This window comes from Talpa occidentalis, unplaced genomic scaffold (genome assembly GCF_014898055.3).
Source record: "Talpa occidentalis isolate TD23 unplaced genomic scaffold, MPIMG_talOcc4v2.1 talOcc4.2, whole genome shotgun sequence".
In the NCBI taxonomy this organism is placed as follows: Eukaryota; Metazoa; Chordata; class Mammalia; order Eulipotyphla; family Talpidae; genus Talpa; species Talpa occidentalis.
The window spans coordinates 139,428,161-139,444,313 of NW_023602073.1; the positions used below are offsets into that span (position 1 = coordinate 139,428,161).

General features: G+C 35.9%; 1 protein-coding gene across 3 annotated transcripts in view; it reads left to right on the plus strand.

Moving 5' to 3' along the window:
- The window catches only part of STXBP5 (syntaxin binding protein 5), a 140,175-nt gene that overhangs the window by 62,152 nt on the left and 61,870 nt on the right, over positions 1-16,153 (plus strand). For all 3 annotated transcript variants that reach the window (XM_037520538.2, XM_054697909.1, XM_037520539.2), the window contains exon 9: positions 3,330-3,408. In XM_037520538.2, coding sequence (XP_037376435.1) covers positions 3,330-3,408 — 79 coding nt within the window. The remainder of the gene's footprint in view (positions 1-3,329; positions 3,409-16,153) is intronic.

A 16,153-nucleotide genomic window follows, 5' to 3' on the forward strand; every position in this document is an offset into this window, starting at 1 on the left:
AGTAAATATACCACCCAATGTGTTTAAAATTGTTCCAGCCACTGAAAGGTTGGGGATGAATATTGAAGTAAGTTAAATTGCTAACTGAGTAGTTGTTTTGTTCATAAAACAAAATGCATATGACAAAGTTTTTCACATCAAATGTAAGATTTGAGTCTGTAAACGCAATCTATATCGGTCTGGCACTCCCCTTTGGAGCTTTGGGTGGTAGAAGCATAAAGCTCTGATGTTGCCCTTCTTCAGAGCAAATAATTATTCTTTTCTGCAAGGGTGTGTAACTCTGAACAGATTGTAATAGAGATTAAAACTTTTAATTTCTTGTACAGCTTGAAGGACTACATTTTATATTTGAGCCTCCTTTTTTCCACACCTAACTTATTTTCTCAATTCGCTCTCCCAGTTCTCCGACTCAGACCCTTAGGTCCAGTATGGTTTATCTCTATCACTCATCATTTCTTGATTCTTACATATAGGCATGCTGTAGGTTCAAGATTGTACTACATCGTCATCTCTTTAGAAAGGGAGAAGGAGATGATCCTCTAGGAACTCAAGCTAAGACTGAACTAGATGCTGCAATGCTACTTGATATGTGTGTAATCATAAAACTTTAATGAATAAAGGTGACATTTCATGTCAGTGGAGAAAGCTGTGGTGGTTCAATAAATAGTGCTGGCAGGCACAGACCTATGTCACAACTCAGCAGACTGCACACTTTAAATAGATATACTTTATTGCCTGGCAGTTCCAGCTCTATGAAACTATAAAAATTCTGCTGAGATGACTGACAATTTATTAGAGGAAAAATACCTTCCCTGCACCAAAATATATTTCAGAGAACAGATAATTAAATCTAATAAATGAAACTATAAAGCAGTTACAAGAAATTGAAAAATATGCAAAAATATTGGCATGATTATGGTGTAGGAAGAACTTTCTAAGCTTGAAACCACAAAAGGAAAGGACAAAAAGAAGGCAGGTTTTTTCATACGTGTGCATATATCTTTACACATAACTGGAGTGATATCATACCTACCCCTTCTCCCTCCACCTGCTTCCATACCCAGTCCCCTTTCCTGCCCCACCAGCTAAGCTATGTCAGGAGTCTTGCAGGTTTTCTTGCAAAATAAATATATTTCTAAAAGCATATAAATTAACATATATGCAAATGTAAACATATAAGAGTTTCTTTTTGAACAATGTTTTACATAATTTTTTTTTGTCTTCTTGCATCGTGTTTTTACCCTCCATACATAGGAAAAATTCCCATATCATCTGGCATAGCTTTAATTCCTTTGTTTTAATGGCTGTGTAATAACCCACTATTACACAGTTTTTTTTACAGTTTATTCTGCCATTCCGAGTAAATGGGGATTCACTTTGTTTTCAGTTCTTGATCACTATGAATTATGCTCCATTACCATTCTGTATGATTTCTTTAGGAATTGTTCATTTGGTTTCTGTGGAATAAATGCTTAAGCTTAGAATTGCTATTCCTCAATATTGAAGAGTTTCATTAATTATTTCCATTTTTAATAAATGTTCTCAAACTCCTTTCTAAAAAGTCTCTATCCTTTGATGCATTTTTAACATTCATGTATGAGTATTAGCATTCCTGACAATAGTAGGTAATATAGCTTGTTTTACCTTCTGCCATTTTCCCTTTTTTTTTTTTCCCCCAAATTTTCTCTTTATTCAGGGTCTCAAAGTTGGCCGTAGATAGTGACGAGGGCCTTTTCCTTTCCCTGGTTTTTCCTAAGAAAGACATATACAGCCTTGAACATGTGTGTAGCTTTTTAGACACCTTAGGGGTATGTCTAGTCCTTCCAAATTTTCCTTTAAATTACTGTCCAGCCTCTTAGTTGATACAACTGAGATCATTGCTTAGACAGCTACCATAGTTTCAGAATGTCATTATTTTTGTGATGCCCTGGAGGATAGGGCTTTTGTCTCCCTGAGCTGATGTTTATGTTAAAAGATATTACTGTAGTGTCTTGGGAAGTTTTCCAGCGAGTGCAAGTTGGGACAAAATAGTGATTGTGCTCTGGGGAAGTTGGTTTTTACAGTCTTCTCTTTTAACTGATACTACTGTCTTTCTGGAATACAGTTCTACTCAATTACCCCTTTTCTAGGAATTAACCCTGAGGAAAGTCATTCATTAGTTACTGAGATCCACTATTTGCCAAACAATGTTTGTGATCAAGGATACATCAGTAGAAAATACATAAATAACTTAAATAATCTTTGTTTTCATGGAGTTTACATTCTTGTTGGTGAGGCAAACAACAAAAATATAAAGTATATTAGAATGAGATAGACACTATGGGGAGATAAAAGTTAGGAAAGAGGAAGATAAATGTAGTCAGGGTGTATGGTTAGGTCACAAAGAATAAGATAATGCTTAGAGGGCCTCCCCGGTGGCGCAGCGGTTGAGTGCTGGGTTGCGAAGCTGCCCGCGGCCTCTGCGGCGCCGGTTCGATCCCCGGCTGCTTCCCGGCCACCAGAGGAGGGTCCCGCATGGCGCGCAGACCTCTCCTGCCGCCCGCTGCTCCCCTCAGCAGTGTACTTCGGTCCTTCTGCCTGTTCTGCTCCCCGCTCTGGTTCTGGTGAATTCTCTCACCCTCCCGTGCTTCTGACTGTACCCAGTGCATGTATAAACAAAACAAACAAATAAAGAAAGAAAGAAAACATGCCTCTATTAAAAAAAAAAAAAAAGATAATGCTTAGAATGATTAATCCCTAACAAATGGGAATAAATGTTTATTTCCTTTTTTCTGAGTTGTTTCTATAATAGAGATATAGAACTAGTCAACAGAAATTGGCATTTAAAAATAGTTTAAATTCTTCGACAGTGAATGTATGGTCAATTTTATAGATCCTGATATATTTTAGCAGTATCTTGACCATTAGCATTGATATATTTTGTTTTGGGAAAATAAAGATTATTAGCACAGGATTTACTATTGCAGCTTGTCATACTTGAGTGAAACTGACATAAATTTATCTTTCTCAAGTTTAGATATTCTAAAACTTAAATTCATTTAGCTAATTTTCATTGTTTTGTTTAACTGCAGTTAAGAACTTTGGAAAGTCTATCAAGTTCTATTACTAGAATTCTGTTGCACAAATGTCATTGCTAAGTTACTCATTTACTTTTTGGCACTGACGTTCTTATCATTTTAAATATTTTGTATTAAATACTTACATCGAAATTGCTTTTATATGTGTCATGGTAGATTTCATTATATTTCACTTTTGTTTTATGAACTATAAATGTAAAAATTTAGAGTAACTTAGAATTTTAGAATTTAATACAGGAAAATATATTTTAGGAAAACAGTTAAAGGATGGGAAGAAGCCAGAACCGTGCAAACCTATCCTCAAGGTGGAGTTCAAAACGACTAGATCTGGGTAAGGTTTTACTTCATTGGCAATATTTATTGTGCATGATTACTCAACTAGCACTGAAGGCTATTTTATCATTATTGTTGAAGGACTGCTTTGGAATGGTCTAGTTCAGTCTTAAATTTTGTGCTTCTTTATTTATTGAAATAACTAAAATTGGTAAACAGGATAAGATTCTCATGTTCTCTGTCTGTAGCAGTTTGGTTATATATTTTGGAAAGTTTGAATTATTATTTTTTTATGAAATTTTAGCTTTTCTCCTAGTCTTTAGTAATGATTATATTTATTTACTTGTGAACAAGAAGCAATGAAAAAAAGATTTTCATTTAACCTGTTCATCCTGTATGTGTTAATAAAGCTATGTGTGTTCTTCAAAAGTAAAACCTCACCGTAAGGATATTTAGCAATTACAAAAAGAGAGTTAGTTTAATATTAGCAGAAGTTTGTCAGTTGTATTTGGAGACAATGATTGCCAGTACATGAATTTGGTATGAAAACTAAATTGTTTTTGCCATTCTTACATCTTTTATATATTTTTGTATGTGTAGCATGTTATATCTAAAAATATAGGAAACATAATGTTTCTCTGAAAGTTGTGCATATCTTTAACTTTGAAAGGAGCCCTTTTATGTATGCTGTAGTTCCCTAGGGAAAAAATGTGTGATTGTATTTACTGTAGCTGTGTCAGAAGAGTGAATTTAGATGGCATAAGTCGTCTCTTAACCCAGCAGCACTAGCCAAAACTTGTTACAAGTACAAACTCTCAGACTTTACTCTAGACCTTGACTCAGAATCTCTGTGAATAGAGGTCGCTGATTTGTGTGTTAACAGAAATTTTGATGTACGCTAAAGTTTAGAAACAGTACACTTTGCTTATATACCAGTTTATAACCACTGGTTATTGTAACTGACTTATTTCCCTTTTTAATGTATTCTTCTCCCAATCTAAGTCAACTCCACCATTTTCTTGTTTGCAAAAAAAAGACACTAGGCTGAAGATAAGATTGATGCTATTTTTCCTTGATCAATTTTAGCCTTCCTCTGGGATCTAACAGAGACACTGTTTTTAGACAGTAGGTTGAATGTACTTAAAGAGCAGTAGCATCTGTTTAATTTACTTTAACAGCCCTGCATCACAACTTTTCACCTCTTCATGCTTGTTCCTTCATTTATGACATAGATATAATATTAATAATAGATCAAAATATTATTGTAAGTAATTAAATGCTTATTTAAAACACTACACAGTAATTTGCATAATGTTCTAAAAATGGTTACTGTTGTTTTTATTTGGATACTTCATACCACCAATTGATTTTTATTTACTATATTTGTCCCATGGCAAAGAGAGTAAATAGGAAAAGCATGCAGCAAAGAAAAAAAAAATTAGAAGCTGAGGTGGGAATGAAGCCCAACCAGAAAAAAACTAATTTGTAAGAGAACATTATTAATGTCAATCCAAATATAAGCCACAAAGTTGGGACATTTAAAAAGGAAAGTTAGTGAATTCACAATAGAAAACATAGGTTTGGAAAGAGACACTGGAAATGAAAAGGAATGATTTCTTAGGATGAAATCAAAGTACACATAGAAAAATGAGACTTCTGGAACTTGACAGGAGTGACCCAGATACCTTAAGCACTTGGTAGGTGTTTGTTGAATGGGTGAATCATAGCACTAGTCCAACTTTATTTGCATAGTTATTGTTGAATGATGTAGGAGGCAGAAAATTCTTCAGCATAAACCTCATTTATACATTAAGTGAGAGAGTATAGTGACATAATATGGAAATGACATTAAAAATTGGCAAACTTTATACGCGCGCTTGCACACACACGCACACAAAAATTGGCAAACTTTTTTCCATAGGAAAAATACATTCTTTTTAAGAAAATTTAATAAGTCATAATTATTATATTACATTAATCTCATTTTAGTACTGTTTATTCTGTGAAGTGGTTTTGGAAGTATCTAGGTTTCTTTGAAATATATCACATTAAATGAAATCATTATAAGAGAAGCATATTACCTATAATTCCAACATTCTAAAATATTTTTGCCTGTTTTGTTTTTCAGGCATATATCCATTTCCACATAATTATATTCTTAGAGCCATATTCAGCTGGTGTTTTTTTTATCCTATTTTTAACTTATCTAATGTAATACTAGTTTCTATTAGTTTATTATTTTTTAGTTGTTTATAAGGACTGTATCATTTATTCAAATATTCCCTCCCTACTGTTGATTTATAGACAATCAGGTTTTGAATACTGGAGAAAAAATACAGTTATGATTATATTTTAATTTTTTATACTTAGTACAATAGTAGAAATCTTCTGTTGAATTCTTTACAGTAAATTTCCAGTGGTGAAATTTTGAAGATAAATTTTTTTTGGATCTTGACAAATTGACATGCTGCTTTTTGAAATTATATGTGTGTAATTTAAAGAACTGAGTATCAAATGAAACAATTTCACCAGTTTCATCACCGTGGGATAACTTTTATTAGTTCACAACTTTAAACATCAGCATTTATGCTTTGGAGTGATCTTAAATTCTGTAACCACAATATGAACTCCTAAATGACTGCTGTTACTGGAAAGACAGCCCACTGAGATAATAGGGGGGTGAAGTTACATTTGTTTATGTCTGCATGTGAAGCCGCAGTGATTCATAGAAACATTCCAATTTAATTTTTTGCAAGCAGTCATCCAGCTAAAGCATTTGGTTTGTCAGGGACCAGAATTTATTCATTTGCTTTTCTGTGAATCTAGAAATTATCTGATGAACTTAACAAAATTAGTGTGTTAGGTGTAGATATTTACTTGGTAACAATTCTCTTCTATTTCAGAAACTCTAAAATGGAATTAAAACTCTTGTAGATTTTGAATATTATTTATAAAAAGATAATTTTATTTCAAACCTATTTGTTTACAAGGTTGTTACTTATTTGTTAAAAGCTGTTCAGGTGTCCCCTTCTTATATGGCTTCTACTGTTTCTGTTTTTTACTACTTTTCATACAATTGAAGTTCATTCTGAGCTTTCCCACAATTTCTTCCTTTACAGCCATACCTTCTTTACCATATAAATTGGTTCTCTGACACATCTTTAAAGTGTTGTGAATTGTTGATCAATACATAGACTGATTGGTTCACTGATTGTTCTAGTGCCTTTAACTTGGCTGCTTATAACATGTCTTGGTATCAGCTTGTATGATTAAGATTATATGTTTCTAGAAAACAGGAATCAAATTTATGCAAGATTGTCTGCAGTAAATTATTTTGAAAATTATGTGGGGTTCTCTCATAGGCAACTTTGAAATCACGCTTGTAGCTCTGTGAATCTCACAGACAGACCATTTAATGAATATAAATTAATTCTACTTGGCAAAGACTACATTCAAATTTTTAGATTTCTTTTTGATATAGTGCCTATTTGTTATATAAAGTCTCTTCTTTGTGTTGACACCAGAAAGAACTCAAAGTAATGAGCTAATATGAATTGCGTGTGTCTTTAGAAATCTCATGCATCCTAAACCCACCTGTATTTTAAAACTGTGATACACTATAATATGTCTTTTTTGGGTCAAATTTATGTGGTTAGGATAGGTTTACCAAACTCACTATGTTTACTTCTTGACTTATTTTTTGGTACTTAATATTTGTTTTGCTTTCTGGTTTAACTTCAGCAGTACAGTAGATGCTCTGTCCTGCAAAGCACAGGTAGAGAAAAGTTGTGTTGCCATTGATATGGCAGCTTCATCATAGTAGCTTTTGGTAGGACTATCAGACTTTACTAGCTGCAAGAAAACACTATATTTTCAGTTTATGGGGTAGTTAAACAAATTTCTGCCTCAAAAGCAGGGAATGTGTTTTGAGATTTTTTTCCCCCTATAATGATAGGGGGCTTTAGAATATTTAGGGCTTTAGAATTCATGGAGTCTTCTTGGGCCTTTATTGTCAAATTGTGACTTGTTATCCAGTCATCTAAGTGGTAATTTCAAGTGTTAGAGACCTGATATGAAATAAATTGTAAATTCACAAGTAATTAATAGAGACTTTAAAAATTTGACTAGTTGAAGGGAAATTCTGATCTTCCTCACTACAATAATGGTCAAAAGATCCTAATTTGGAGAAGAAACTATTTCTTTTCATGGTACTAATAGAATCCCTTTTAATAAATATAAACCTATCATTTTACCTTTGTTGGATTGAATGCCTTTTATATAATCTATTATAAAGTTATAAATTTTATTAAAATAAAAATTTGCTATTACAGATTTTCTTTTTGTAGGCTTAATTTTTAGGTTTATACTAATAGCCCACATCAAGTATCAGGACTCTTTGCATGCCTAATTACTAAGATTCCCTTAATGAAAAGAAATTTTGTATATGTGGGTATTATCTATTGATATTTACCATATATCAATAAATCAAGAAATAAAGACTAAAATTTTAAAACTATTTACAAATTAAAAACTAATACCTCTTGCATATTAACATTTTTTCTGTTTCTAAAAAAATAGTGAGATAGTAGAATTGCTTTATTTTACAAATATTTGTAGAGGTTAGTATAATATAGTGCAACTGGAGTCTCACATCTGCTTCTACAGACTGTTGTGTCATATTGTTTTTTTTTTTTTTTTAAGATTTATTTATTTACTTATGCAAGCACTGGGTACAGTCAGAAGCGCAGGAAGGTGAGAGAATTCACCAGAGCCAGAGTGGGAGCAGAACAGGCAGAGTGACAAAGTACACTGAGGGGAGCAGCGGGCAGCAGGAGAGGTCTGCGTTCCATGCGGGACCCTCGCCGGCAGCCGGGGCTGGAACCGGCGCTGGAGAGGCTGCAGCCCAGCACTCAACCTCTCAACCCAGCGCTCAACTGCTGCACCACCAGGGGAGGCCCTGTTGTGTCATACTCTTTTAATTAAACTATATTTAAAAAATCCAGCCTTACAAAGATATGTGGTTGGACTTAAAAATGATAATTATTCTTTGATACTATGCTAAAACTTGGTAAGTGGTAGTCTTTTAAAGATTACTTGTCATGTGGATTCTGAATCCATATCAGTAAAGTTTTTGTTCTGTTTCTTAAAAATCCACAGGTCTGTCTGCACTCTCAGTAATTTTTACCCTCGTGTACTTTCATAGCATCGTGACTCTGGTCATTTGGAAAACACTCATTTAGTATTTAGATCAGTCAGATCATCTAGCATTGACACATTTCACTTTAATATGTTTGGATATTGTTAATATCAATACTGATCTCATCAGTAAAGTCTTTCAAGCATGGGGAAGCTGTGAAGCTCAATATAGAGGGTAAAAACTTTCTAAACTCTGATTTTTTAACCTGAAAACACAGATTTTATAATTGTAAACTATATTCATTTTTTTAAATAGTAGACTTCAAAGTTTGTTAGTCATCCTTTCAGCAAAAATAGCAGATAGTTCATTTTATAACTTAAGCAATTATACAAGTGCTTTTCTAGAAATAACTGTTGAAGTCAATATTCAGAAGGGTTTGATATATATTTTCCAGTTTCTCAGCACAACATTAAAAACTCTTATCTAAGGTCAAATTTCAAAATTAGTCATTTTACTGCCTCATCAAGGACTTCTTCAAGTGGAAGGGAAATAAAACCTCTAACACATGGCAGTGAAGACGACTGACTAAGACAGTTTAGTGCCGCTGCTTTGACTTAATACTGAGATTCTAGCAGCTTTTACTCACCCACTCTTACTTTTGTGCCATCATTGCAAAATCAGCACGTGGAAAACGCAGGTATTGTCTTAATATGTAATGAAAACGGTTTTGACCTCACTGGTCTTTTGCAAATGTCCTGGGAATCCCAGACACCACCCTCTGATCATCACTTTTTATACCACATGACAATTTTGAAGAGCTTTACAAAACTGCCTTTGAAGTTTGCGCATTTTTGGTATCTAAAAGGCTGTGGTTAAATCCAATTACCAGACAATTAAACAAAGCAATAATCACATGAATAAAACTTTTTACATTAAATAAGATTTTAACATTTTGTGCAAGTACTGTAATACACACACCCACTCTATCAACTGTATATTATTATTAAATTTGTCATTAAAGAAATAGGAACTTGTCTGAACATGTTCTTTTTTTCTCCCCTCCCCTTGTCCCCAAATATCTATATCAGTAAAGGGGAATTAGGGTTAGTCACTAGTGAAACATGGTCTGGCAGTGGTTCCCCTAGTTCCAGAAGATTCTCTTAAAATTGACAAAGATAACAGATGTGATCTAGAAAGCTATTGTAATATATCATCATTATTTTAGAAAAATAAGTCACTTTCTGAGAATGTACTTTGTACTGAGCACTTAATAAGCATTTTATATAGTATGCCATTTAATTTTTACACTAATTCTAAGAGGTGTATATAATTAAAGAGAAAATTGAGGCTTACATAATTAAAATTAAAAGAAGTTTCCCAATTCTCATAGATAAAACAAATAGAAGCAGAATTTGAGCACAGATGTCTACTTCCAAACAAACCCCTTATGCTTTTTTTATCCTCAACTCACTACTTCATAATAATTGTTTATCCTTGGCTACCCTGCTATTTCCCTGTTCACTTAAAAAGAAATGAAAATTTCACTAAGCTCATCACTAAGTATTAGTTCTCATTTTGTCAGAGGGGATCTTGGATCAGCCTTTCCACCTAGCCACTCATAGAAGGATAGAGTTCTGTAATTTCTAATTGAACTCTACAGGATACAAGGGCCTTTGCAGCAAGATCCTCAGTGACAATCTCATCTACCCTCCCTTCCCCCCAGCATGATAAAGTCAAGTAGTATTATTCAAGCCCTCAACTTTTTGTGTTCTCAACTAGAGCTGCTCAATGTGTGATGTTTGAGTGTTTCCAGTGTGATAAGTGGCTTGAGATAAAAATAAGTACTAACAAAGAAGAGTATAGAAACTCTAATGACATGGACATTGCACAGAATCTACATACACATTTAGTTGTTTTTTTCCCCCAAAAGCAACTGTTTTTTTAAAATAGTTCTTGACCACAGATAGTTTGAGAAGCATTGTTCAAAACTATAAAATCATATGATTAGAAGAGTGCTTTTAATTTTATTTTAATTTTACTCCCAGGCCCTTAAGCATTCAGATTTTTGAAGCCCTCATTTTTGATTATTCTATTTTGGCTTAATAATTGAAAAAACTTAGCAGTAGGAATTCATGATTACTTTTTGAGTATGCTTCATGGTTTGTTTTCCATTCTAACCATGCATGCAAATGAATCCTTTATAATAATTGACACACAATGTACAAAATCTAAACTTTTAAGTTTTATGTGAAAAAAGGACATTAGACACTGAGATTTTGGTTGTGTAGATTATTGTTAGATTATTCATAGCAGATAATATGAATTAAACCTCAGGAATTTGAATCATCATAGTTGTAAAATCAATTTATAATAATAAAAATAATTATTTATATATGTGTGCCTTTGGGACTCAATCTAAGCACTCAGATTAGAATGGTAAAAATAAAATATTTGTTACTTGGTAGTTTTTAAGAGATAAGACACAATTATACTTGCCAAAAAGATAATAATGAGGTGTACCCTCTGAAATAGAATGTCTCTCTATATCTAGTTAGTACCTGGGAGTATAGAGGTAAAATATCTGTGGTCTGAAGGCGCTCGCAGTGTAAAAGAGAAGTAGACAAACAGTGAAAATTCCTTGTGGTAAATGCTGAAAAGTGGTATGTACAGGATGTAGGATGATGTACCAAACTCAATCAGGGTGGATCATAAGGATAGATTTTTCTGAGATGATGATTGAACTGAGTTTTAAGGAGGAATTATCAAAAATGAACAGTTTGTACTAATGCTATGGTAATAACAAAAGCTGTAGATTATTAGGGCCAGAACTAAAGTATGGGAATGAGATGGAGACCAGGTTCTTCAAATCCTAGTAGAATAAACAAAAGGGGGACTGTCATCTATTACCATATCTATAAAGCCTTATTCACTGTGTTATAGCCACAGTGGTTTTTTTTTTAGTTCCTCAGATATCCCAAGTTCATTGCTGACTTGGGGCCTTTGCAATGATTACTCCAGCAGCCTGGAATGTACGTCTTTCCCCCAAACCCAACATGGTTCAGTAGCTGACTGTTCTTCCTTCTCGACCAAGTTCACCTGTTATCATTAGGGTCTTTCCAGACCTCTTTAATCCCTCATTCACAGTCACCCTATCACTCTACCTTGTTTGATTTTCTTCATACTACTTATCACAATATGTTTGTCTCTCTACAGTAGAAATAGAGTACTCTTTTATTCTCGGGAATATAGGTGTTCAGTAAATATTTGAGTGAGTTAAAGGTAGTATTATAGAACTGCTACAGAATTGAACAAATAGATAATACTTACGACTTTCTGGAAAGAAGTGCCGCTTCTAAGAATGATTCATACTGAAACCCATCTTCAGCCAGACTTCCTGTCAAGACCTGCCTGGTGAGATTCATCAGAAGCAAAAAGCATGTATGTTTCACTGAAGTATCTGGCTTCTTAAAAAAATCCAATCAAAATTATAAATACACCAAACCTTTTACATCTTAACCTGGATATCTTAAAAATGAATATCTTGGGTAATATCCAGTATATCAGTGATTAGAATTATGCTTAAAATTGTAGAAGAAAAATTATTGCCTCTTTGATAAAGAAAATAAAATTTTCTACCTCTGTAATTCACTTAACCTCCTTGAAATAATCTAGGTTTCCTAGAACTTTCACTATAATTCCCATTCCAACAAAACTTTGAATTTTTACTGTTTTTAATGTCTAGAACTAAATTAGTATCTTTGTTAATGTGTTTATGACTAATTTCTTGTAAGATGTTCATTTCATTAATATTTACAAGCTGATGGCTCATAGGTTGTATTATTCCTGCCTGGAAAACTTAAATGATTTTTTAAAAATAGCACCAAAAATTAGAGAGGAAAAAAAAGGTGACATGGAGGAGAATGCCCACTAAATTTATGGGAGAAAGTTAACTTGGTTAGTTTTAAATAACAAAGTACTATAGAGTAACTGGGGGGCAGAGCAACATGGCGGCGAGGAGACGCTGCGAGTAAGATCTCCCATTAAAAAAAGTGAATAGGGAGGAAAAGCGGCAGGTCCCAGTGAGAACTGGGACACGGAAGATAAACGGGTGACGCCAGCGAACTGCCCGAAGAAGAAAGTGGCCATAAAAGAGGACTAGAAGGGAGGGAAGCGCAGAACCCTGCTCCCCTCCCCCGCCCACAGAGGCGGCACTCTCCGACCCGCAGAGAGGAGGAAACAACAAACCAAAACGACCAACAAGAACAAACGACGCAGCAAGCGGGACTGTGAGCGGAAAGGAACTATTGCAGCCACCACACCCCGTGAACGGGAGCTGAGGCGAACCCTGCAGGATCCGCCGCGGCGGTGAGCGAACGGCTCCAGGCGCCATTAGAGAAGAACAAAGACCCCGGGAGACGCGCACACAGCCCGGGCTGCCGGTAAGCCTGCGCGGGAAATGCGGCGCGCCTGGCGCTCTTGAAAAGCAAGTGCAGACCGGGATCGCGGCTGCCCAGGTCCCCGCGCCTGTGACCTAGGCTGGCGGGGAGACGACCTAGGCTTGCGGGGAGACGCACGGAGGTCCTCACTGAGGTGAAGGTCCCTCCCTGAGTAAGCAGGAACCAGGCGCCCAGGCACGGGAGCCGGGTGCAAAAGGCGCCATTCCCGCGCCACTGAACTGGGCTACAGCCCGCGTCCTGGACCTGAGGGCTTTGAACTGAGACCCGGGGCACGAAAATTCGGGGCGTGGTTTCTCCACGACGGTGGGGCACAAGGCAGACACAGCACCCCAAAGCTGTTGAGGTGTACCCTACCATTCCCGCTCTGTTCTCTGTCCCACGGGGTGGGGGGAGGCGAAAAACAGCCCCCCAAGGACAATAGGAGAGATCTCTGGCGCCACCTAGCGACCAGAAAAAAAAAGTCACTACACACCTATAAAACAGGACATTTCTTAAGTCTGCTTGAAAAGGGCAGAAGGTTTCTGGAGGACCCAGTGGCCAGCCGGGAAGTTATTCCACGCCAGGCCCCTTCCGACCAGCAGTCTGAGCCCACAGAGGGAGCAGGCACCCACGTCCGGGGCAGACCGGGTGCGCAGAAGAGTGTGCCTGAAACCGGAGGCGCAGGGACTGCATCCTGCTTCGCCATTTGAGAACAGGGACATTTCTTCAGTAAAAACTGCCTAAAACCAGCAGAAAGCTCCCCCAGAAGACAGAGATGGCTCCTGGAAGAGCCAGAGGGGAGCGGAGAAGTTCACCCAAGATGTCAGTCAGTCCGAGCAACACAGTGTCCCAACGCATACGACAAATTAGAAAACAGACAGTAGGGAGTAGAAGAACCACACGCAACCTAAAAACTCCTCAGGAAAGAAGCACACCACAAAAAGAAAACCACTCCCCAGATTGCAACGACAGCAACTTGGAAGAACTTCTGAGCCTTCCAGAAAGAGAATTTAAAATTGCCATGATTAAAAAAGTGATAGATCAGAAGAAGGAAATTGAGTCCCTAAAGAGGGAAGTAAGAGAAATGCAGGAGATCAAAGAATTAATGGAGGAACTAAAGAACTCTGGGAAAAGCAATGAAAGCAGAATAGATGAAATGGAAGAACGAATAAGTAATCTTGAAGACACAGAAATAAAAAGAACCAAAACAGAAAAGGAAAGAGAAGTACGAAGGAAAAAGAATGAAGAAAGACTTCGGGAACTATCTGACTCCATGAGGAAAGGAAATATAAGAGTTATAGGAATTCCAGAAGGAGAGGAGAGAGATGTAGGAACAGAGAAAATATTCATGGATATAATTGAAGAGAACTTCCCAAATGAGAAGAAGGAGCTGAAAATTGATATACAAGAAGCAAGAAGAACACCAAACTTCCACGACGAAAGGAAAAACACAGCAAGACACATAATAGTAAAGCTCCCAAGAATCCAGGACAAGGAAAAAATAATGAAGCTGACAAGAGGGAAGAAACAGATAACATTCAAAGGAAAACCAATCAGGCTGACATCAGACTTCTCTGAAGAAACACTACGGGCAAGGAGAGAGTGGAGGGACATAGTCAACAGACTCCAAGAAAACAGATGCCAACCAAGAATACTCTATCCCGCAAAGCTCTCTTTCCTCCATGAAGAAAGAATATGGACCTTCCCAGACAAAGAGAAACTCCGGAATTTCATTGCGACTAAACCCCCACTCCAAAAATACTACAAGGAATCCTAAAGCCAGAACCTCAGAGGGACGAATAACAACGAAAGAAGACCGAAAAAAAAAAAGTTATTAAAAGAATAAATAAATAAAATCAAAGGAAAGACAAACATAATGGCAAATACAGATGCTAACATATCAATATTAACTCTAAATGTAAATGGACTAAACTCTTCAATAAAAAGACACAGAGTTGCAGCCTGGATTAAGAAACAAAACCCAACCTTTTGCTGTCTCCAGGAAACACATTTAGCTACAAAAGATAAAAATAGGCTCAAAGTCAAAGGATGGAAAACAATCCTACAAGCAAATGGGCCAAAAAAGAAAGCAGGAACAGCTATACTTATATCAGATAAAACAGACTTCAAACTCAAAAAAATAAAAAGAGACCCCAATGGTCACTACATTATGATTAAGGGGACAATACTTCAAGAAGAAATAACACTCATTAACATATACTCACCAAACGAAAGAGCACCAAAATATATCAGACAACTGTTGTCCTCTCTGAAAACAGACATCAGAGAAAACACATATGTAGTGGGAGACTTCAACACACCACTATCAACAATGGATAGATCAACAAGACAAAAAATAAGTAAAGAAACTAAAGCTCTAAATAAGGACCTAGAGCATTTGGGCTTAACAGACATCTATAGAACACTAAACCCAAAAAAAACGGAGTACACATTTTTCTCAAGCGCACACGGATCATTCTCCAGGATCGATCACATACTGGGGCACAAGACAAACATCAACAGATACACCAAGATTGAAATCATACCAACCATCTTTTCTGACCACGAAGGCATCAAACTAGAAATAAATCATAAAAAGAAGGCAAGGAACTATCCTACCTCATGGAGATTAAAAGCCACACTACTGGAAGACCACTGGACTAACGAGGAGATCAAAGAAGAAATTAAAAAATTCTTTGAATTGAATGACAAGGAGGACACCAATATCCTAAATGTATGGGATGCAGCAAAAGCAGTAATAAGAGGAAAATATATAGCAATAGAAGCTCACATCAAAAAACAAGAAAGAACTCAAAGAAACAACCTAATCTCGAAGCTCAAAGATCTAGAAAAAGAACAACAAAAAAACCCCAGAACCAGTAGAAGAAAAGAAATAATAAAAACCAAAGCAGAAATAAATGAAATTGAAACTAAAAAAACAATCCAAAAGATCAATGAAACCAAGAGCTGGTTCTTTGAAAAAATAAATAAAATAGACAAACCCCTAGCCAGGCTCACAAAGGAAAAAAGGGAGAAAGCACAAATACACAGAATCATAAATGAAAGAGGAGAAATCACAACGGACACAGCAGAAATCAAAAGAATAATCAGTAACTACTATGAACAGTTATATGGAAACAAGTTCAACAATCTAGAGGAGATGGACAAATTCCTACAACTCTACAATCACCCAAAGCTAGATAAAGAAGAAATAGAACACCTAAACAGAC